Source organism: Natator depressus, chromosome 9 (genome assembly GCF_965152275.1).
Source record: "Natator depressus isolate rNatDep1 chromosome 9, rNatDep2.hap1, whole genome shotgun sequence".
Lineage (NCBI taxonomy): Eukaryota > Metazoa > Chordata > Testudines > Cheloniidae > Natator > Natator depressus.
In genome coordinates, this window is record NC_134242.1 from 36,788,373 (window position 1) to 36,811,310 (window position 22,938).

Sequence of the window (22,938 nt, forward strand, 5' to 3'; positions counted from 1 at the left end):
CGTTAATGATGATTTTCAATTAGTCTTGGTGCACTGGATAAGTTCCAGAAGACTGGATAAAAGCTAATGTTGTGCCAATTTTAAAAAAAAGGGAAAACAGGATGACCCACGTAATTATAGGCCTGTCCGCCTCTACATCAATCCTGGGCAAGATAATGGTATGACTCGATTATTAAAGAATTAAAGGAGGATAGTGTAATTGCAAATCAATCTGGGTTTATGGAAAATAGATCCTGTCAAGCTATCTTTTTTTTTTTAAATGAGATTACAAATCTGGTTAATAAATGTAATAGCGTTGATATAATATACTAAGACTTCTGTAAGGCATTTTACTTGATACCACACAACATTTTAAATAGTTAGAATTAAAAAACTAGAATGATATAAAATTAACATACATTAAATGGATTAAAAACTGGCTAACTGATAGGTCTCAAAAGGCAACCGTAAATGGAAATTGTCACTGAGTGGGTGTGTATCCAGTAGGGTCCAGTAGGTGTGTCTCAGTTCTTGGTCCTATGCTATTTAACATTTTTAACAATTATCTGGGAGAAAACATAAAATCCACCACCAATAACGTTTGCAGAAGACATAAAAATTGGGGTAGTAGTAAATAATGAAGAGGACACATTACTGGTTCAGAGCAATCTGGATTGCTTGGTAAACTGGAAGCAACTAAACAATGAGTTTTAATATGGCTAAATGTTAATGCATACAACTAGGAACAAAGAATGCAGGCCATACTTTCAGGATGGGAGACTCTATCCTGGGAGGCAGTGACTCTAAAGACGACTTTGGGGTTGTGATGGATAATCAGTTGAAAATGAGCCCCCAGAGTGACGATGTGGCCAAAAGAACTAATGTGATCCTGGGATGCACCAACAGGGGAATCTCAAGTAGGAGAAGAGAGGTTATTTTATCTCTGTATTTGGCACTGGTACAATTGCTGCCGGAATACTGTGTCCAGTTCTGGTGCCCACAATTCAAGAAGGACGTTGATAAATTGGAGGGGTTCACAGAAAAGCCACAAAAATGAATACAAGTATTAGAAAACATCCCTTATAGATCAAACTCAAAGACCTCAATCTATTTTGCTTAACAAAGAGAAGTTTAAGGGGTTACTTGATTAAAGTATCTACATGGGGAACAAATACTTAATAATGGGCTCTTTAATCTAGCAGAGAAAGGTATAATAAGATCCAATAGCGGGTAGCTGAAGCTAGATAAATTCAGACTGGAAATAAGAAGTAAATTTATAACTGTGAGAATAATTAACCACTGGAACAATTTACCAAGGGTCAAAGTGGATTCTTCAGCACTGGTGATCTCTAAATCAAGACTGGATGTTTTTCTAAAAGGTATCAGAGTAGCAGCTATGTTAGTCTGTATTTGCAAAAAGAAAAGGAGTACTTGTGGCACCTTAGAGACTAGCCAATTTATTTGAGCATAAGCTTTCTGATGAAGTGAGCTGTAGCTCACGAAAGCTTATGCTCAAATAAACTGGTTAGTCTCTAAGGTGCCACAAGTACTCCTTTTTTTCTAAAAGGTAGGCTCTAGGAATTATTTTGGGGAAGTTCGATGGCCTGTTTTATACAGGTGGTCAGAATAAATTATCACAATGGTCCCTTCTGGCCTTGGAATCTATGAATGGTAACATGTTTGCTTTCATGACTGCAGCTGCACAATGAGCTAAGGTCTTAGTTGAACCCTCCAAAATAACACCCAGATTCCTTTCTTGAGTTGATACAGTTAAATTAGCACCTTGTAAGATGTATGAGTTTAATTTTTCCCCCCTTCAATGTGTACCTTACTTTGCATGTTGAACTTTATTTGCCATTGTGTTGCCCAGTCATCTAGCCTGGTTAGAGTCCTCTGCAGTTCCTCAAAGCCCTCTCTAAACCTGTCTAATCTAAATAACTTTGTGTCATCTTCAAATACTGCTATCCCACTACTCATCCCCCTTTCCAAATCATTAACATATTAAACTTTGGACCTAGTACAGAACATTGAAACACTCCACTAACCTATTGCCATGATGAAAACTGACCATTTACCTATACTCTTGGCTTTCTATCTCCTAGCCAATTTTTGATCCATGACAATACTTTGCCTTTTACTCATGACAACTTAGCTTCTTTAGTAACCTCTTGTGCAGGACTTTGACAAAGCCCTTTTGGAAATCTAAATAAATTATGTCAACCAGGTCTCCTTAATCTACTACATAATTGACATGTTCAGAGATACTAGAAAATATATAAATACAAAACAGCTGTTTTCAGTTGTTCATTAGTAATACTAAGCTCTTGTATAGCCCTTTTCATCTGCAGATCTCAAAGCAATTTTAAAGATGGGGAAATTGAGGCACAAAGGCGAATTAAGAGATTTTCCCAAACTTGAAAATCACCTAACCACTATAAAAAGGGCCACATCATATTTATACTAATATTAAAACACAAAAATGTATATACATAAAACCCATATGTTTATTTCCTCTTAACTTTAAACACACAAGGGCCAGATCCTCAGATGGTGTAAACAGTCATAGTGTCATTATGTACCTGGCTCACAGTTTTGAGAAGGACTGAATTCTACTCATAAACCACATGGACAGACAATGGTACAATAAAGTTCCTAAAACACTCTGCCAAAACACTTGAATGTAGCTTTTGAAAGCTAGAGCAAAAATGCAACTTCATGGCAATTCTCAAAAAGAGACTTTAAGCCTTTTAATAAAAATGGTCCTGATCTTGCAAATGGCTCTGCACAAGTAGAGTCCCTTCCTCTGTACAGAGTTCCACTAAGGCCAACAGGTCTGCCTGTAAAAAGTCAGTTGCAGGACCGGCACCTGTATGTACAGAGGTTGGAAGATGCAAGCAAGAACCCTGTTATGAACAATAAGTTAATTTGTATTTCTCTGATTTTAAAAAGTTGGACACTGCTTTCAAATTGTTTACAAAAAAAAATTCCTTCGGTCTTCGCAAGCATTTATTGCCAGTGTTAAAACAATTTCATCTGAAGCCAGTTCCTTCTTCAAAAAGCACACACGCTCGCGCGCACACACACACAATTTACCAACATATGAAAAAACTCTTGAATTACTTGTTAAAATAAAAACCTATGGAGTTATACCTGTGAAACCCCATTCTAAAAGCTAGTGTGGTGACACCTGTAACTGATGGCAAAATCTGGGCTGCAATGGCTTTATTGATTATGCATGAAAAGGAAAGAACTTAGTTTGACTTTCAGAATCCAGGTTGTTTGCAGGACTAGAAACTGGACAAACACTGTTCTCTTGTAAGCTGAGCAAATTTCATATGGAAGCCAGTGACCCGCAAACAAGGAGCACTTCTAGGATTTTTCTACATTCTCCTTCTAGAGTATGAGATCATTTCAAACCTAAGTCACCCCTAGAGAGTGCCTAGCGCACAAATTGCAGGTCTTCCAGCCAGGAACACTGACAGGTAGTATTTCCCATAACTGTATATGCTTACCTATTTGTTCTTTTGCGTGAAGTAAAATTTTCAAAAAAAGTGCTCAGAATTTGCCAAGCTCTATTCTCACTGAAGTCAAGGGGATTTTTACCATTAACTTTAATGGCAACAGAGCCTGACCAACACTGGGTGGGTTTGAAGATTCCTACCGTTACATTTTTATTCCAAATCTTGCAATAAATTCTCTTCTGCATGTTTTCCTTTACTTTGGAGAGACTAAAACAGTAGGCAAATAATAGAAGATTTAGTCTATTACTATTGCTTTTGAAGCATGTTACTCAATATTAGGTCAACCAGATGGACTGGCCTCACAAACTTAGAACATGATCCTGCATCTATGTCTAGTCCCGGAAGGTCCCCAAGATAATGGGCCTTAAAATCACAACATTCTTACCTCTACAAAAGTTATGTTAATCTGCTCAATATTTTTGACTTTCTGAAGACAGACTCATGGTAACTAAGGGAGCCTGTGTCTGGAAGTGGATGGAAACAAATTTATCCCAATTTTTAAAATTCTATAATACATTTGTAAAACAGTATTTCTGTGGCATAAATAGATTACACGGTGGTGTATTGAGGTATAAAAGTTTGTCAGCACTTGTAAAGGGAACTATGCAGATCATCTAAAACCACTGTTAAGCAGGTGAGGCCATTCGATATTGATAAAACCTTTATATTTTTACATGCCATCACATATTCTCCCATGTCTTTCCCTCACTAATGGAACATTTAAGATCTATGGAAAATAAATTTCTGGGGTGAAATCCTTGTTCCATTAAAATCAACATGAGTTTTGTGATTAAGTTCAATGAGGCCAGAATTTTATGCCTGGTTTATAATCTCATGAATATGTGGTCCAATTTACAGAACTAACCTTCCCATTTTGTTCTACTTCAAATTTGTCAATTTATTTTTTCAAACACAAAAGCATACAAGATGAAGAAAACCAATCCTAAATGTCCTCTTCACAACCTAAATTCACTGAATCTTTCCAATTAAATTAGGCTTCCAGCTAAATTTTCATCTATTTTCAAGATTAGCACATCCTGGCCTTTTGAAAAAAATCCTTGGGGTGGGGAAGGGAAAAAGTTTGCCGGTTCTCTTGTTGCTGTTTAAAAGGTATTTTCATCAAGAAAGAAAAACACCTGTCCCACGACACAAGGGAACTAGAAAACTGAATTCAGATTTAGTACTGTCAAATGAAAAAAAAAAAAAAAAAAAAAAAAAAAAAAAGGAAAAACTATATTTTTTCCAACTGCATTCACTTATAGTAGTCTTGGGTATTATTCTCAACTGCAGAATATACAAATCTTTCAAACAAATTGATTTTCTGTTTAGTATCCTTTTATCTCAGTATTAGTTTAATAATCAGTAATTTCATGTGCTATCAGTGACATAAATCCACTTCACAACAAACAGCAAATTAATGTCGGGCCTGATTTTCAGAGATGTTGAGCACTTGCAGTTCCCAGTGACTTCAAATGGAACCATGGCTACTCGGTTCTTCTGAAAATCAGAAGCATAACTTTTTACTTTTTAAAGAGGATCTAACTCAACTTACTGACATTCGCACAAGTGAAATGCCTCTTCAAGGAGAGAGCATGGTCCAGTGGACAGCGCTCTTGACTGGCTTTCAGGAGACCTGGATCCTATGCCTAGCTCTGCCACTGACTTATTGAGCGATTCAAAGCAAGTCATTTCTCACCAGTTTGTACTCAGCTTCCCAACTGGCAATAATAATTACTACCCTTTGTAAGTAATTTAAGATTTATGAGTACACCATATAAATAAAAGTTACAAATTATGTAAATGTTCAAAAGCTTGCTCTGAACAGTGACAAGCTGCCTTTACAAAGAGAAATAGATGATAAAGAATGATTTTAAATAGGAAAACTAGCAAAAAGACCAATGAGAGTTAGTTATTCAACTAAAGTATTAGTTAATATGCTCTAGTGCAGGGGTTCTCAAACTAGGGGTCAGGACCCCTCAGGTGGTCACGAAGCTATTACATAGGGGGGAGGTTCGCAAGCTGTCAGCCTCCACCCCATACTCCGCATTGCCTCCAGCATTTATAATGGTGTTAAATATATTTTAAAGTGTTTTTCATTTACGGGCAGTGAGAAACAGTCAGAGGTTTGATATGTGAAAGGGGTCACCAGTACAAAAAAGTGTGAGAACCACTGTTCTAGGGGATGGGCTTTATGACTTTAGATCAATTAGTTGAAAAATAAGACTTCTATAAAGACATTACATATAGATTTGTTGTAATATGTCTGGCAGATGCATGTTAGTCTTCAAACAATTTTTAGAATCTGTTCTTTACAGGAGAGTTGCAGGGAATTACAGTAGAAGCTACTGGAAGTATTACTATTGACTTCAGAGACCAAAATTAGACCAAAGTCCCATTTCAAAAAATGTACGAGCCAATTCCTGCTATCCTTCCTGATGAAACTCATTGTCAAAACTCACTGATTTCAACAGGAGTCTTACTAGAAAAATGTGCAAAGTGCCTTGTAAAACCTTTACAGTCTGATTTGTTTGCTCAACATTTTATATCGCATTTTAAAGAAAAGACAGCATTTCTTAACATAAAATGAAAATGCTAAGAAATTCTAAAAACAATCTTATGCAGCAGTGCCACCCTATGGAACAAAATGGCACAGCATCAAGCGTGGCAATCAAAAAGAACTGTTATCTCAAGTTTAGTTTTTAAAATTTCCTGATTGAAGATTTAGAGAGCAAGAAAAATAAGTAGGTCAATTTCTACACATTTTTCAGCTTTCCACTACTTCCAAGACACTTACTTGCATAACAGAATAGTCTAAAGCTTCCTAATGCTTAACCTTTATGGCATTAATTATGCTAAGAAAACAAACCCACAAAGACTACTTGTGGCCAAAATGTTAATCTGTACTCAGAGGCAGGCCCAGTTTGCATGAAACATTAACTTGCTCTTGTGCTTACTTTACAGCCCAACAAAGTTGGGAACGGTGCATCAAGATAGATTATACTCCTTATGAAAGCAAATGTTTCTGTACAGTATTTCCCTTTTACCAGGACATTCTCTCCAGAGCTGTGGAAAAGGTTCCCCATAAATTAGAGCCCCTCTGTAAGACAATTTAAAACAGAACAGATGCTAACTCTTGTTTACTATAGGGCATTTTAACCACGTTTTATGTTTTTATAAATAAAAAACCACATGTGCGTGGTTAAAAAATCCTTGTTAACGTTCAAAGTAAAGCAGGTTCCCCACAAAAAGATTATCGTCACCAAAATTAATCTTTTTATTGGGAAGATGGCAACCCTTTCTGGAAGTCCTAGAGCGCACAATACTGCCCTCTACTGGTTCCTGATCAGCACACACTTGACTGAGGATACTACATCTGCCATGAACTGCATTGGAGCATGCAGATTTCATGTACATATATGCAAGTCCTCATAATACCATCTCAAAATCATGCTATTATAGAGTTAAATAATGTGAAAAAATGGAGAAAATATTACTTGACTTATCCCCTAATGCAGTGGCATGTTTCTTAGGAGCTTACAAAAAGCAAGAGTCAATCATCAAGGGAGGCCTGAAGTTACAAAACTACAGAAAAGGCTACTGTACTGAAATAATCCCTATATAGTATTTGAGTTGTTCAAAATGTACTATTGGAATGATTTACATTTTTTTTTTAAATCTGTAGTTCACCTTTAAGGTGACTACACCAAAATCCAAATCAAACAAGACTTTGCAATTATGATCTGTGATGCCAAATTGGAAGTCCTTGTGCAAACAAAACTCCCATTAAAGTCCTGCATGTCTGGTGCATAACTGGACCCTTCATTTACAACTCAGTTTATTAGAAAGGCACATACTAGTTTGTTTTTTCATATTATATGTTGTCTACAAAAGTTTAGAGAAACAGGAGTAAAGTTTTTCACTGACTAAAAATGTCACAATAGAAAACTTAAACTTATTTCCTCCTCCACCTCTAGATTTTTAACAAGCAGTACATTCCCCAAAAAATCAGAGAACAATCTTGCACAATAATTTCACCATCACTTTTTCCAGTTTCACTGAAACCATAAATGAGGATATCTAAAGAACGCAAAAAAGAGATTTTAGATTTGTCTTAAACAGGGATTAATGAAAGAGGGAATTATAACCTTTGCCATGGCTACTTAATTTCAGAAAGAAACCTAGTTTTTCAGTCTGTATCACTCTAGTTAGAACTGTTGCAATGGAGAGTAGTCTTTACTGGTTTTAAAAAAAAAGTTAAAGGCAGACAACAAAATAACTTACCTTTTTAAAAACTCTTCCAGAGGGCTGGATTTCATCTTCCTCTTTCAAGACTTCACGTGTTCCTAAGAGTTTTTTGTCCTTAAATTTAGTTTTAGCATACTTGAAAGCTTTGTCGAGTGTGTCACATCCAGGATATAAAACAGAAGCTAAGCAATGCAAACTGTTAACAGACCTGTATGAACTACCAGGTTTGTTTGTCACAGGTTTAGCTTTAATTTGTTTTGATTTTGCTAAGGTCTGTCTTGAGCCAGATAGTATGTACCATGGAATGTATGTTATAAACGTGTACACCAATATTATGAAGTTTATTAACTGCAGAAGAACAGGATTGATAGTATGCGTTAGCTTCATTTTGTCTGCTTGTGAAGATTGTAGATCATACGGGAGTTTGACAAATTTGTTGATTACATGTAGATCAGCAAAGACCTGAAAGAGAAAGAAAAAGTCCGTTTGCAGTCCTTTTACAAAATATGTATTTCCCATTTTCTGATTAAGAGTTACCAAAGTAGTAGGTCAAAATTTATGCATTTAAGAGTTTAGGGTAAAATCCTAGTCCCTTTGTACAAAGATCAAGCATCTCACAAGGGACCAGGAGTGGGGATAACAATTCTTCTCTTCCAATCTATGACTTGCAGTATTTATTTTGATTTATCTGGCAATTATGCAGAAATCTAGGCACACTAAAAATCTTATTTTTCAATACAATATCTGGATTTAAACAAATTTCCAGTTCCAATTTTCAAATAGATGCACCCACAAAAACTGAGGACACGCTACCCAATCACATCAGAATATCATAAGATTCTGTGCTTAGACATTAACCTGTAATCTTCAACTCCTTTGAACTATCAACCTACTTAAGAGCCTATAAGAAAAGTAGTAACACCCATTGCTCCTCACATAGTCATCAGTAAATCCATCAAATTAGTATGTTGGCCAAGTCCCTATAAAACCCTACATAGTACCTTGAATTGGGCCATTGCAGAGCTCTATTCCAGACTACACAGGAAACTATGCAATTCCGCTGTATGGCACAGTGCACGCAGTGGAACTATATTGCTTCCTCTACATGAGGGCATTACATGGCCTAAAGGATTTCACTTTTGGTACTTGTATGCAAAGAGAGTGCATTTTTACTATAAACATAACCATCCCATAACAACACAATGGTGCCTATTTCCACTTGGAATTCACAGCTCTGAACCTTCTCCTGCAGTTAGGTGCCTAAGCCTTTTCTTGCAAAAAACTGAAGAGGTGTTGGCCTCCTTATGACCTTTAGCCCAGAAGGTGGGGCACTCACTGAGGATATGCGTTCAAATCTCCTTTCTGCCTAATGTGGGGCAGGGACTTTTACCTGGGTATCCTACATTGCAGGTGATTGCCCTAAATACAGCGTTATGGGGTGTCTCTCTCTTTGTCTCCTGTTTGAAGCTATTCCACTTTGTCTGAATAATAAAATAGCCATTGGACCAGATAGTAAGAATTATCCAAGGGGTAGGGTGTTGACCTACGGTGTTGGGTACCAAGCTGAAGCCCCTGCTCCACAACAGGGAGAAGGGGGTGGAGGGGGGGAATTTGAGCCCTGGTCTTCCACGTCCTGGGTGAATGCTTTAACAACTGGGCTAAACGTAATAAAGACAACCATTTTTTGAAAGGCCTGATCCAGTCGGTGGCTTCCAAAAACTCCTACCGAGTCAGGCCCTGCTGTAGAGATAGCCAGGGCAATGCCTACTTTGAAGATCATGCTGGAGTTCTGGGTGTTCAAGTGTCACACACTCTTGGTATTTGTATGTGTACCCTCTGGCAGAGATTTAGGCACCATGGGGATTTTATTGATTGAAATTTAGGCACCATTGACTTCAACAAGGGCAGTATTTAACTCTTTGTCCATAGTGATATGATTAGAATCTTAATTCCTCTGTCATGCTTCCATGACACTAAGTGTCATAACGGGATGGTTATGTTTATTGTAAAAATGCACTCTTTGCTACAAGTATGGCCTCTTTACATACAAGTACCAAAAGTGAAATCCTACTGAGAAAAAAACTTCTGGCCCTAAGATTTCTGAAGCACTGTTTTGGAGGGCTGATTTATCATGTACAAACAAAAAAATAAGCGTGCATATATACAGATTTATTTATTTATTTTACATAGATAAGATAATTCTCTCTAAATAGTGTTCTCTAAATAACGTTTATAACTCAAACTCGAAAGGTGGTAAGGGTGCCACAGAAGAGGTAGTCCAAGTTAGGACAGGTCAGCTTTCTTTGCTAGTTGCTCATTATGCTCATTTATGTTTTGAAAACCTAATGAAAAATGTTATTTTTCTAGCACAAGTTATCCATTATCTTATGGCATTAACAAGATTAAATTATGCAGGAGTATATTCCTTCATGATCAAAGTGGAGGAACTTGTATGTTGATGCCTCCAAGAAAAGACAGTTACCTTTTCCGTAACTGGTGTTCTTCAAGATGTGTTGCTGATGTCCATTCCATATTAGGTGTGTGTGCTCGCCACATGCAACCGTGCCAGAAGTTTTTCCCTCAGCAGTATCTGTAGGGAACCAGCTCTGGCGCCCCCTGAAGTGGCATCTGTATGGCGCAGTATAAGGGGTTCCGCTGGATCCCCCCACCCTCAGTTCCTTCTTGTCAGAAACTCCGACAGGGGGGAAGGAGGGCGGGTCATGGAATGGACATGAGCAACACATCTCGAAGAACACCAGTTACGGAAAAAGTAACTGTCTTTTCTTCTTCTTCTTCGAGTGCTTGCTCATGTCCATTCCATATTAGGTGATTCCAAAGCACTACCCCTAGAGGTGGGTAGAAGTTCACAGACGTGTAGATTGCAACACAGCTCTGCTGAACCCAGTGTCATCCCTGGCCTGCTGAGTGATGACATAATGAGCAGTAAACGTGCGGACAAAGGACCACGTTGCAGCTCTACAGACGTCCTGGATAGGGATGTGCACCACGAAGGCTGCCAAAGACGCCTGAGCTCTTGTCCAGTGGGCTCTGACAATTGGCAGCTGCGGAACCCTCACAAGGTCGTAACAGGTCCTTATGCATGAGGTGATCCAATTGGAAATCCTCTGCAAGGACACCGGATGACCCTTCATCCTATCCGCTATAGTGATGAAGAGTTGAGTCCATTTATGGAAAGGCTTGGGACATTCTAAGTAAAAAGCCAAGGTCCTCCGGACGTCCAGGGTGTGAAGACGCCTCTCTTCAGTGGTCTTGTGTGGTTTGGGACAGAACACCGTGAGGAAGATGTCCTGGTACATGTGGAAGGTGGAGACCACCTTTGGCAGGAAGGGGCCGCAACTGAACCTTATCTTTGTCGAAAACCGTGTACGGCAGTTCTGAGATCAAGGTTTTAATTTCAGAGACCCGTCTCGCCAATGTCACTGCCACCAGGAACACGACCTTCCATGACAGATGGGAAAGGGAGCAGGACCCCAGTGGTTCAAAGTGCGGGTCAGTGAGCCTAGAGAGAGGACCAAGTTAAGATCTCACTGCGTAAAGGGAGCCTGCACCTGCAGGAAGAGTCTCTTCAGCCCTCTCAAGAATCTGACCGTCATGTCATGGGAGAACACCGTCTGTCCTTGGATCGGTGGGTGAAAAGCGGAGATGGCCACAAGATGCACTCTAACGGAAGAGCGTGCCAGGCCCTGGTTCCTCAAATGGAGCAGGCCATCCAGAACAGCCTGTATGAAAGAACACGAGGGTGAAATGCCCCGTTCGGACGCCCAGCCTCATCCACTTGGCCAGGTAAGTCAGTCTAGTTGAGGGCTCCCTACTTTCCAGGAGGACCTGTTGGACTCCTTCCGAACAGGTCCGCTCCTCTGGGTTCAGCCACACAGCATCCATACCGAGAGGTGGAGGGACCCAAGGTTGGGGTGGAAGAGCTGACCGTGGACCTGCAACAGCAGGTCTGGTCAGTTGGACAGGGGCCAGGGAGTGGCCGCTGACAGGCTCATGAGCATGCCGAACCAATGCTGGTAATGCCACACTGGGGTAATCATGATAACCTGCTCCCGGTCTCTCTTGATTTTTAACAGGGTCCTGCTGATGAGTGGAATCAGAGGGAACACATACATCAGGCTCCCCAACCACTAAAGGAGGAAGGCATCGGCGAGGGAGTCCTTGCTCAGACCCTGTTGAGAACAAAACTGGTGGCATTTCCTGTTCTGTCTGGTAGTGACCAGGTCCACTTGGGGAGTTCCCCACCTTTGGAAGATCATGCAGGCTACCTCTGTATAGAGTGACCACTCGTGGTGAGAGGAAAAGTCCCTGCTGAGCTAGTCTGCCAGTGTATTCCTGATGCCGGGGAAGTGACAAGCTTCTAGGTGGATTTCATGGCTGAATCAGAAGTTCCACAGACGGAGCACCTCCTGACAGAGAGCTGGCAAGTGCACTCCCCATACCTGTTGATGATCAAGCTGCCTTGTCTGTCAGGACTCATACCACCTTGCTCAACAGGTGGGGCAAGAAGACTCCGCACGCCAGCCGGACTGCTCGGAGCTCTTTGACATTTATGTGTAACCGTGCCTCCTCCAGGGACCCCCCAGCCAAGGTCTGAGGTGTCCGACAGCAACTTGATGGAGTGAGGAGGGCTGTCAAATGGAACCCCTTCCAGAACTGTCTTGCAGTTGGTCCACCATTTCAGCGAGATAAGTATAGCCTGGGGAATGGTAAAGATCTTCTCCAGGGGGTCTCGGGACTGGGAATAGACCATTGCCTGCCATTGTTGCAGGAGCCTGGCATGGCAGACCACATAAGTGCACACTGCCATGTGGCCCAGCAGGCACAGGCAGGCCCTGGCTGTACGCAGAGGGAACGCAGAGACTTCCACAATGAGGTCTGCCATTGTTTGGAACCTTTCCAGTGGTGGGAACGCTCTGGTGCTGATGGAGTCGAGAACCGCTCCGATGAACTCTATCCTCTGCACTAGCACTAACGTCAGCTTTTTGTCGTTCACCAGTAGGCCCAGAGAGCGGCATGTGGCTTTAAGCACAGCGACATCCCTTTGGACTTCAAATCTTGAACCACCCTTGACGAGCCAGTCATCGAGGTATGGGTAGATCTGGATACTCCAGCACCTGAGGTAAGCTGCCACCACCGACATGCACTTGGTAAACACCCTTGGTGCTGTTGCCATGCCAAACAGGAGGACCATAAACTGGTAGTGGTGGGGCCCCACTGTCCTCAAAAGATCACTATGTGGAAGTATGTGTCCTTCAAGTTGAGGCTGGCATACCAGTCTTCCAGATCCAGAGAGGGGATACTAGAAGCCAGAGAGACCATGCGGAACTTTAGCTTCTGTAGGTACTTGTTGAGATCTCACAGGTCCAGGATGAGCCACAGACCGCCCTTGGCCTTTGGGATTAAAAAGTACCGGAAATAGAACCCTTTGTTCCTGTACTCAAGAGGAACTTCTTCCACCACACCCAGCTGTAGTAACCCCTTTACCTCCTGCACGAGGAGACTCTCATGAAAGGGGTCACTGAAGAGTGACGGGGAAGGCAGGTGAGAAGAGGGGTAGAAAGGAACTGGAGAATATAACCCTATTCCACTGTGTTGAGGACCCAGCGGTCCAAAGTTATAGTGGTCCACGCCAGGAGGAAAGGGGAAAGGCAGTCGGAGAACACTGGGAAAGATGGATCCAGGGAATAGTCTGGTAGGTCGCCCTTGGGAACGCCCTCAAAACAACCGCTTGGCAATCTGCTCATTACGGGTTGAGCCCGACTGGGCTGAGGATGGAGGCGGGTGGCTCAGGTGGAGCTTGTAACCCGTGTCTTGTTTATGGGGCTGGCCCTGCCGAGGTTGGCTCCCCAGCCCTGATGCTGCTGTGGTTTGAACCTCTTACACGCTGGGGCTGGGATGTAGAGACCCAAGGTTTTCAGGGTGGTGCAAGAATCCTTGAGGCCATGCAACTTGCTGTCTTGTTTGCTCCGCAAATAGGGCCCCACCGTCGAAGTCCTGACTTCTGGGCCTTGGTGGACAACCCAGAGAGGACCAGCCAAGAGACTCACTGTGTGGAGACAGAGGAAGCCATGGTGCGGGCAGCAGCATCCGACGCCACCTGGAGGGCCGCCCTGGCCGCAGTAGTGCCCTCATCGAGGACTGCTCGGAACTCCTTCTTGGAAGCCTTGGGGAGCAACCCTTTGAACTTGGCCATGGCTTGCCACTTATTAAAGTCATATCAGCCAAGGAAGGCTTGGTGGTTGGCCACTCTCAGCTGAAGGCTGGAAGACGAATAAACCTTACATCCAAAGAGATCCAGCCTCCTCGAGTCTTTATTTTTGGGGGTGGCCCTCGGTTGTCCTTGTCTCTCCTTGTGGTTAACCGCCTCAACCACAAGGGAATTACGGGCTGGGTGGGAGTACAAGTACTCGTGCCCTTTGGTCGGCACGAAGTACTTGTGTTCGGTCCTTTTAAAGATAGGGACCTGGGAAGAGGGGGTCTGTCACAAGGTATTAATGATTTTGGAAACCCCTTCATGAAAGGGTAGAGCCACCCTGGCAGGAGCTGAGGACATCGAACAGAGTCTGAGGGCTCTTCAAATTCCTCTGCCTGAAGCCCTAAGTTAGAAGCAACTCTCTTCAAAAATTCCTGGTGCGCTTTGGCGTCATCCTGAGGAACTGGGTGACGGGGCTCCCGTCATAGCCTCGTCCAGCAACGACAAGGACGATGCCAGTGCCACGGGAACCTCCACGTCCATTGGTAGTCCAGCAGCTTGCTCCCCTGGGTCCTCCTCTCCAAGCACAGGAGAGGGACGGGATACCGAGGCTGCTGGCCTCTCCGAGGCTCCCAACACCGATAGGGCAGCCTGGGAAGGTTGGGTGAACCCCCGTGGGTTCCATGGATACCATGGTGCCAGCCACTGCGCTTGGGGCCATGGGACAGGTTTCAGTGCCGATAATGTAGATGGCACTGCAGGTACCGGAGCTTATCCGCAGGCAGGGGACCTTGCTCCGAGCCGGAGCTACCAGTGGAGCGATTGGTACCGGACAACCAGGATCGGGCTGAATGGTGGCTCTTGTCCAACCGGGACCAGTCACTGTGTCCTAAAGTCGACCTGTCCGAGCGAGACTGTCTTTGTTGGGCTCCTGGGGAGCAACGGCGTTTGGAGGATCTGCGTCGGTTACCCGACGAGCCATGCCTCACACTACTCGACCGGTATGTCTAACAGGACCAGGAGCTACTATGGGCCAGTTGCCAGGAGGATCGTCCTGAGTAGGGCAGCCTCTTTCTTGGAGCCAGGCAATGACGGCCCAGCGATCGGCGGTCCCTGGTGTCTGATCAGTGCCTCAGAGCGTCTGCGCCAATCTACCGGCGAGGTACACCTTGAGTCCCTCGATCAGTGCTCCCAGTGGGGGGGACCGAAGAGGGCTCCACTAAGCCTGCCTCTTCAGTCCTGAGGTGTGATGGCTTCGGTCGAGTGAATGAAGGCGGGATGTCCCTCTCGATGGGGATCGGTATTGCTGAGGCAGAAACACACACATATGTCCCAACGCAGGTTTTCCCCGAGAGGGATACCACGGGAGCCAGTGTGGGCAGCACCGGGAGCATCAGGATCTCTTGAGCTGCTATAAGAGCTTTGGGCATCGATGAGACCTGAAGCTGGCTAGGGCCTGCACCGCTATCCGGGCTCGCAGGCAAAGCATGGGATGGGCTGCACTGCTCGACTTGAGCTGGGGCCTGACTTCTGGAATGGTGGTTGAATTATGAAGGGACATATGAATCTTTAGCACATCTTGCAACACTAGCTACAACTGTGCTATACGAACACCTGTTCTCATTTTCAGGTGACATTGTAAACAAGTGGGCAGTATTATCTCCTGCAAATGTAAACAAACTTGTTTGTCTGAGCAATTGGCTGAACAAGAAGTAGGACTTAGTGGACTTGTAGGCTCTGAAGTTTGATATTGTTTTGGTTTTAAGTGCAGTTATGTAACAACAACAAAAATCTACATTTTTAAGTTGCACTTTCACAAAGAGATTGCACTATGGTATTTTTAGGAGGTGAATTGAAAAAGACTATTTTGTTTTTTTACAGTGAAAATACTTGTAATAAAAAAATATAAAGTGAGCATTGTACACTTTGTATTCTGTGTTGTAATTTAAATCAATATATTTGAAAATGTAGAAAACATCCAAAAATATTTAAATAAATGATATTCTATTATTGTTTAACAGAGCGATTAATCACCATTAATTTTTTAATCGCACAATTAATTTTTTTAATTGGTTGTCAGCTCTACTTAATCTCTTTACTTCAGTTTCTCCTTCAGTAAAATGAGGACACCACTACTTTACAATTGCTTACGCCAAAAGGGTGTTGTGAAGATTAACTGTTTGTAAAAGTAATTTTGCATTTACAAAATTCTATAGCACTGATATAATTCAAACGGGAAAAAAAAAGAACAGCTTTTGCAAAGCAGATGGTTGCTGCAGAGGCCAATAGAGCTTCAAGTGTTTTATCTTTACAATTTTCTGGGGGATGACAGAATGCTTAACAAGCGTGACAACTACAGCATCCACTTTTGGTAATTTGGCAGTCAGCATTTAACTTTAGTACAGTATAGATTTTTTGTGCTTGTTTAATGAGATATTACCACTCCAATTTGAAAACATCTTCCAAGAGGGAATGAAAGAAAATCCATAGTTCCTTTCTGAAGGAAGGAGGGAAGTAATATTTTAGTAGTCATACTAAAATGATCGCAAAAAGAAAAGGAGTACTTGTGGCACCTTAGAGACTAACCAATTTATTGAGCATAAGCTTTCGTGAGCTACAGCTCACTTCATCGGATGATCTAAATGATCTAATTTGCAAGATGGAAATTCTTACAGAAGATAAACTGTGACAAAAGGAACTTTTGTTGGCAACATAGAAATTCTGTCTCTTTCCTTGCATGGCTGAAAGGTGGGTAAGAAAAAAAAAAAAAACACAAGATACTTTCACTCCTTGTTTGTTTTTCCTTCAGTAGTTTGTCTCCCACACTGACAGGAAAAGGGATCTTAGGCAGGGAATTAAATAGGAGCACTGGTTCTGCATGATTAAACATGGCAACATTTTCAGCACAATGGGATTAACATCCTCCTCAACAGATAAACATTTGCCTTAGCCATACAGACCATGGGCCCTTTGTCTCCTGAGCAAAAATGTAAATGAAGCTACCAGAGGAAATAGGGGAAAGCCCCACATCAACTACTCCTGCAACATCCACCTTGTGACTGAAGAAAGCATGTATCACCATAAGAACATAAGAATGGCCCTACTGGGTCAGACCAAAGGTCCAGCCAGCCCAGTCTCCTGTCTTCCAACAGTGGCCAGTGCCAGGTGCCCCAGAAAGAATGAACAGAACAGGTAACCATCAAATGATCCATCGCTCATTCCCAGCTTCTGGCAAACAGAGGCTAGGGACACCATTCCTGCCCATCCTGGCTAACAGCCATAGATGGACAGTGATTCTTGAGCAGATGGTCATATTTATAGGTAAAGCAAACAGATGTTTATTTTTTTCCACTGGAAAAATATCTGAACTGTTATCTCCAACCCAGGGACCACTCATGTGGGTATGTTATTGAGCCAGCTCCTCTTTTTGCCAGGTTAATGGCAATTAAGAAGGCCTTACAGAACACAATCCAATCTCAGAACTGATGGACTGTCAGCTAGAGGCGATATGGGCCTATTCCTTCCTGATAATTTATTCAGAATATGATGGCCTAACTGTTCACTTGAATCAAAACCGGTTTGTGGGATACCAAGACTCTGAAAGACGCTCAGTGCACAGAGCACTGTCCCCATCTTCAAACAAGCATTTAAGGACATTTTTCAGGAGACTCCAAACTCTTGTAGGTTCTTTATTCCTGATAATGATGTGGGAGGAGGAAAGAATCCAGTTTCACTGTGAAGAGGCCAAGTTGAGTTTCTAGGGCTAGCAATTACAAAAAAAACCAAACCATTTTATGTGTAGACTCAGCAATTCTTATATGAATAGAATTCTTATCTCAATGCAGCCAACCAGAGGAATACACTGTTGTTTTTACAGGAAAAAAAAAAATCACTTCCCCTCCAGTAGATTTTTTTAAAATCCTCTCAACAAAAACCCACTTATATTGACATCTTAAAAAATGAATAAAAGATCATTTTCAATTAAGATACAAATGTTTGTAGATTAATTTGTTCTATATAACAGACTAATTTTTGAATATGAACTTATGCTTTAACATTAGATATTCCAGAAATTCAAAGTAGGAAAATGTAACTAAATAGTCAGCAGTTGCTGAATATGAAAGCCAAATGCAATTCAGACTGTCCATTTTGTATAGGACTGGCTCCAAACATCTGGCTTTGGAGTAACAAGAAGCCATATCGGTCCTGGAGTGGTAGAACTGTTTCTGGAATCAGATCCTGATTATTAAGTACGAGATGCAAGATAGCTCAGCAGCATAAGTTAAAATCTTTGAGGAAAAGATGCTACTAATCAATGAAAGAACACTGCAGAAAACTTAAAGAGAGAAGTCTGTTTACATGCACATGCACACACAATCGCTATACAGTTGTACATGATACTTTTTGATGGAGCAGTACTGAAGTGTGAGAGAGGGAGAAAACAAGAAATCCTCCGTGTTCTCTCCTTCAGTCCTCCAAGTCAATGCAAGTCAGGCATATTTATTTTGGATCTTGGGGAAATGGGACTGGCAGTTTCCAGCGCTGATCCTTCCTTCTTAGACTATAATCTGTGATTTGACCTGGTGATGTACTTACCATGCTAATACTATTCTACCCTTTACTTTCAAAAGTAAACTTTTGTGAAGTGGGAAAGAAATAAATCCTTACAAAAATGTGTTTACTAACTGATCTGCTTATCTTGTGACAACTACACTAGAATAAATGCACACAGAGTGTCAAAAAAAAAAGAAAAGAAAAAAAAAAACCTCATGCAACTTTTCATCGTGGCAGGTAAAGACGTGAAAGCCACTGCCAGATGCTTCAGTCCCAGCTTATCCCACAGGAGCTGTCACAGGCAAGTGTGGTGAAATCTACAGAAGAAAAATCCCAATTAAATAAGGCAATTATAAAAGTATAATATACTGTAACTGTTGTACTTTCACCCAAATCACTTTTGTAGTTTAAGATTTGTAATTTTCCAAGCAATGATATTCATGTTACATAACAATAGCAATTGAGTAATCAGATCTTTTTCAAAATTTAGCAACATTTACTAGTAGAAGTTGTATCTGGGTAAAAACAAAAGGATTAAAAATATCGTATTAGTGGCTTGTTTGACTGTAGCGGGGTAGACACCTGCTCCTACCCTGAGGGGCTTAGAACAGCCCAGGACAGGGCTGTGGCTGGGGCAAGCAGCCCAGGCTGAGTAGGGAAGTAGGCTCAGCTGGGGCCATGCCCCAATTAGGGCTCAGCTGGCCTTATAAGTAGGCAGTGAGCCAGGAGCTGAGTCACTCTCTCTCTTGCCTTTGGACAGGGAGGGACCTGGCTGCAGGGAGCAGAGAGTACCTAGATTGGAGCAGGGCTGAAGAAAGGCCAAGGGAGCTGGGGAGCTCCGGCCGGGAAAATCCCAGGCTATGGCCTAGTAGAAGGCCAGGCAGGTACTGGGGTTGCAAAGGGGGCAGCCCACGGGTAGGCCGAGGCAGCAGGTCCAAACTCCTCCTTGCCAGTGATGAGTGGCTTTTACACTGCAGTCTGCCCCCGATACAAGGGGCTAGTTGGTGACGGGCAGTAGCCTTACACTGAGGGAAGGTGAGGATAGTGGGTGGGAACCCTGAGAGACAGTGGGTGTACTACCGGGGGCAGCCATCCAAGAGACATGGGGCACTGGGTCTGGGAGGGACGCGGGGCCAGCAGTAAGGTGGATCACCAGCCTGCAGAGGGCACTCCGGAGCCTGGTGATCTAATTCCCGACTAAGACCAGCTGGAGGTGCCGCAGGTGTGAGCTGGCTGCCTTACACTGACTCAATATGCTAATTGCCAGATGTGATAACACAATGGCAATACAAAATGAAATGTACAATTGCAGTGTGTATAATAAGAAACCAAGGAAATCCTAGATTACAATCAATTCTACAGAGAGACTTGAAGAATCAGGAAGACAGTGATAGGTTCTCTCAAGAATCTGACTTTTTTTTTTTTTAAATTAAGTCACATGGACTGCAGTCTCCAAACCAAGGACTACTCTTCTCTGCTTAACAAGTTACAAGTGTCATTGAACTCCTCTTTAAAAATAGTTTAAGACAATCATGCTGAAAGCTTATTCTATTTTTACTATAACTCAGATTCTTCTCAATTCTCATGTTTCTTTACTCTAGCACCAATTTTGGTGAGTCTACTGGGGCATGACAATGCCACAGGGACAAGATGATTCAGCTGAGTTGCAAATTATAGGCAGTGAACTCTCAAGGACTCCTGGTGTTAGTTTGCATGGTGCCTATTACAAGGGGGTCCTGATGCTTCATGCAGGTCCTTAGCTGGAATCGCCACAGAAATAATGATGAAGGTTGGTTGTTTTTAAACATACCATTCATCCCTGATTAAGGGTTAACAAAAGAGCTGAGCACTGACTAAGAAAATTTTGAGGGAATTCTGAATTCATTTGGAGTGAATGCTACACTTCTGTGGAATAAAAAGTTTCAGTCAACTGTTTTAAAGAACTAGAACAATGAAATCCCAGTAGTTGTCACTGGAATCTTTTTTTGTCACTAAAAAACTAACAAAATAGTAAGAGCCTTAGACAGTAAAAATTGTATCCCCTCCTCTTCAGTACCTCATCTTGAGCAGTTTTAAAGAAAATCCTATAGCAGTTCGTTGAATCCCTAGGTCTTCAAACATTGGGACGGATTCTCAGCTGGAGTAAATTGACTTCAGTGGAGCTATACCAATTACGTCAGTCAATAATCTGAGTCACTGAATTATCATGTTCCCAATTATTCGAACTGAAGTGGGATGCCAGGCCTATTTGTTTAAAGTAAAGTTGGTCACAAATTTTCTGACTGAGTTTTTCCATTGGAAAATGCCAATTCAACAAAATTTGAATGTTCTGCAGAAACACATTGATTTCATCAGATCTTCCGATGTAAACCAGGCTGGTTTCCCAAGAAAACCTGTCTGGCTTTCTGACAGCTTGCCTGCCTAGCAAGCTGCCACAAAGCCCAGCAACTCTGGCTCAAGCTAGGGCTGTCATAGCTTCTAGACTCCCTGCCGTAGAGAAGCCGAACAGTCCTGCACTAATGGGAGCCCTGTCTGGAGCCAGGGATCTCTGGTCTGCCAGGTCTGCAACAGGGAGCCTAGAAATACAGCTACCACGTCTCTGGGGAGCCTCAATTTTGTTTTGGCGCATTTAAACAAAACACTGTTTAGATTTTTCTAAATTAACCTTTAGAATTCCCATTCTATGAGAAAATTTGAAATTGAGGTTTCTTTCTGAGGGCAAATTTTTTAAAGAAATTTTGGAAGTATTAATACCATTTTACAAGGCACTGGTAAGACCTCCTCTGGAATACTCTGTACAATTGTGGCCCCCTTTGTTCAAGAGAGATGAATTCACACTGGAACCGATGCAAAGAAAGGTTTCTAGGATGATCAGAGAAATGGAGAGCCTATCTTATGAGAGGAGGCTAAAAGAACTTGGCTTGTTTAGCCTAGCAAAACAAAGGCTGAGATGGGATATGAATGCGTTCTATAAATAGATCAGGGCGGAAGAAGAGCTATTTAAGGTAAAGGAAAATGACAAGAACAAATGAGGTGAACTGGCATGAATAAATGTAGGCTTGAAATTAAAACATTTAGAACCATCCGTGGGATAAGGCTGTGGAACAGCATCCCAATAGGAGTTGTGGGTAAACAATCTAACCAGTTTTAAGATACAGCTTGAAAAAATTATGAATGGGATTGTATGATGGGCTTGGCAACCTTGGTCTCTTCTGGTTCTACATGTTATGTTCTTAAAAATATCATGCTTCAGGGCTTCAGCTCGTCACCTGTAAGGGTCAGGAAGGATTCACTCCCCACAATGTATTCTGGTTTGTTTGTTTTTTTCTTCCTTCATCTGTAATATTGGGGATGGCCATGGCTGGAATGGGATAATAGACAAAATGGGCCAGTGCTCAAAGAATTCTCAGTACCATCTCATTCTCAGGTGCGTGGCTGGTGGGTCTTGCTCACATGTTCAGGACCTAACTAACTGACTGCCATATCTGGCATCTGGAAGAAATTCTTCACCAGGTCAGAGTGGCAAGGGCCTCAGGGAGGTTCACCTTCCTCTGTAGCATGGAGTGCAGGTTCCTTTCCAGGACAATCTGGGTTTATCTCACTTAGTCAATTCCATGCCATTGCAGAGGTCTTGGGCATTGGTGCACTTCCATCCCTCTTGTTCTCTGCCTGTGGCACAGAACAGTTTAGTCTCCTGAGGACTGTAATACTTCAGACAAATTCCAGTTGTTGGGCTTGATGGTCTTGGCTAATATACAGGTCAGACTGGATGATCTGGTGGTCCCTTCTGGCCTTATATTCTATGACTCTAGGTATGAGGACCTGTTTTGACTAAGTAATGTAGATATTACACAAGGAGTAGAGATATTTGGGTGGGATACAAAGGAAACAAAAGTCCTTTAGGGCTCAACATGCCAAATTGGCTTTAAAAATATTCACTGTTTCAGGCACTTGCCATAACAGCTATGATTTGCCTTACAATGCAACAGGATTGATCCCCAGTGAAGACTACAGGTGTCATTGAAGACATACATTTGGTCTCCACTATCTTTATTACCACTGATTATGCACAAGATGAGGACCAAAAAGAAAACAGCATCACTGTCAAAACTTAAGGGGAATTCATAAACTACCTATTAGACAATATTTTTACTTTAATTTAGACACTGAAATTAGCGAGACACGATCAGCATGGAATCCCATATATTTTAGTTTACATGCCACTTTTCAGGGTAGACCAGAATTTAAACACTGTTTACCTTTAAAAGTCAGGCCAGGATAGCCATAGGAGTTTTGCCTACTCTACAGTTTTGTGAGCATAGCTATGCTGGGAAGGACATAGCTCTGCCGGCAAAACTTCTAAGTGTAGACCAGGCCCAAGAAACATGTAGATTTTTCATCATTGTCCTACATCTAGTGTAGTTG

General features: G+C 42.1%; 1 protein-coding gene across 7 annotated transcripts in view; it reads right to left on the reverse strand.

The window, feature by feature from the left end:
• Positions 1-22,938, reverse strand: part of ACSL3 (acyl-CoA synthetase long chain family member 3) — a 103,473-nt gene that overhangs the window by 48,717 nt on the left and 31,818 nt on the right. For 4 of the 7 annotated variants that reach the window (XM_074963941.1, XM_074963935.1, XM_074963937.1 and 1 more), the window contains 2 exons: positions 18,726-18,830; positions 7,782-8,207 (listed from right to left, as the gene is read on the reverse strand). In XM_074963941.1, the coding sequence (XP_074820042.1) occupies positions 7,782-8,132 (351 nt within the window). In that variant the 5' untranslated portion in view covers positions 8,133-8,207; positions 18,726-18,830. The remainder of the gene's footprint in view (positions 1-7,781; positions 8,208-18,725; positions 18,831-22,938) is intronic. The other 3 variants (XM_074963936.1, XM_074963940.1, XM_074963939.1) reach the window with 1 other exon arrangement.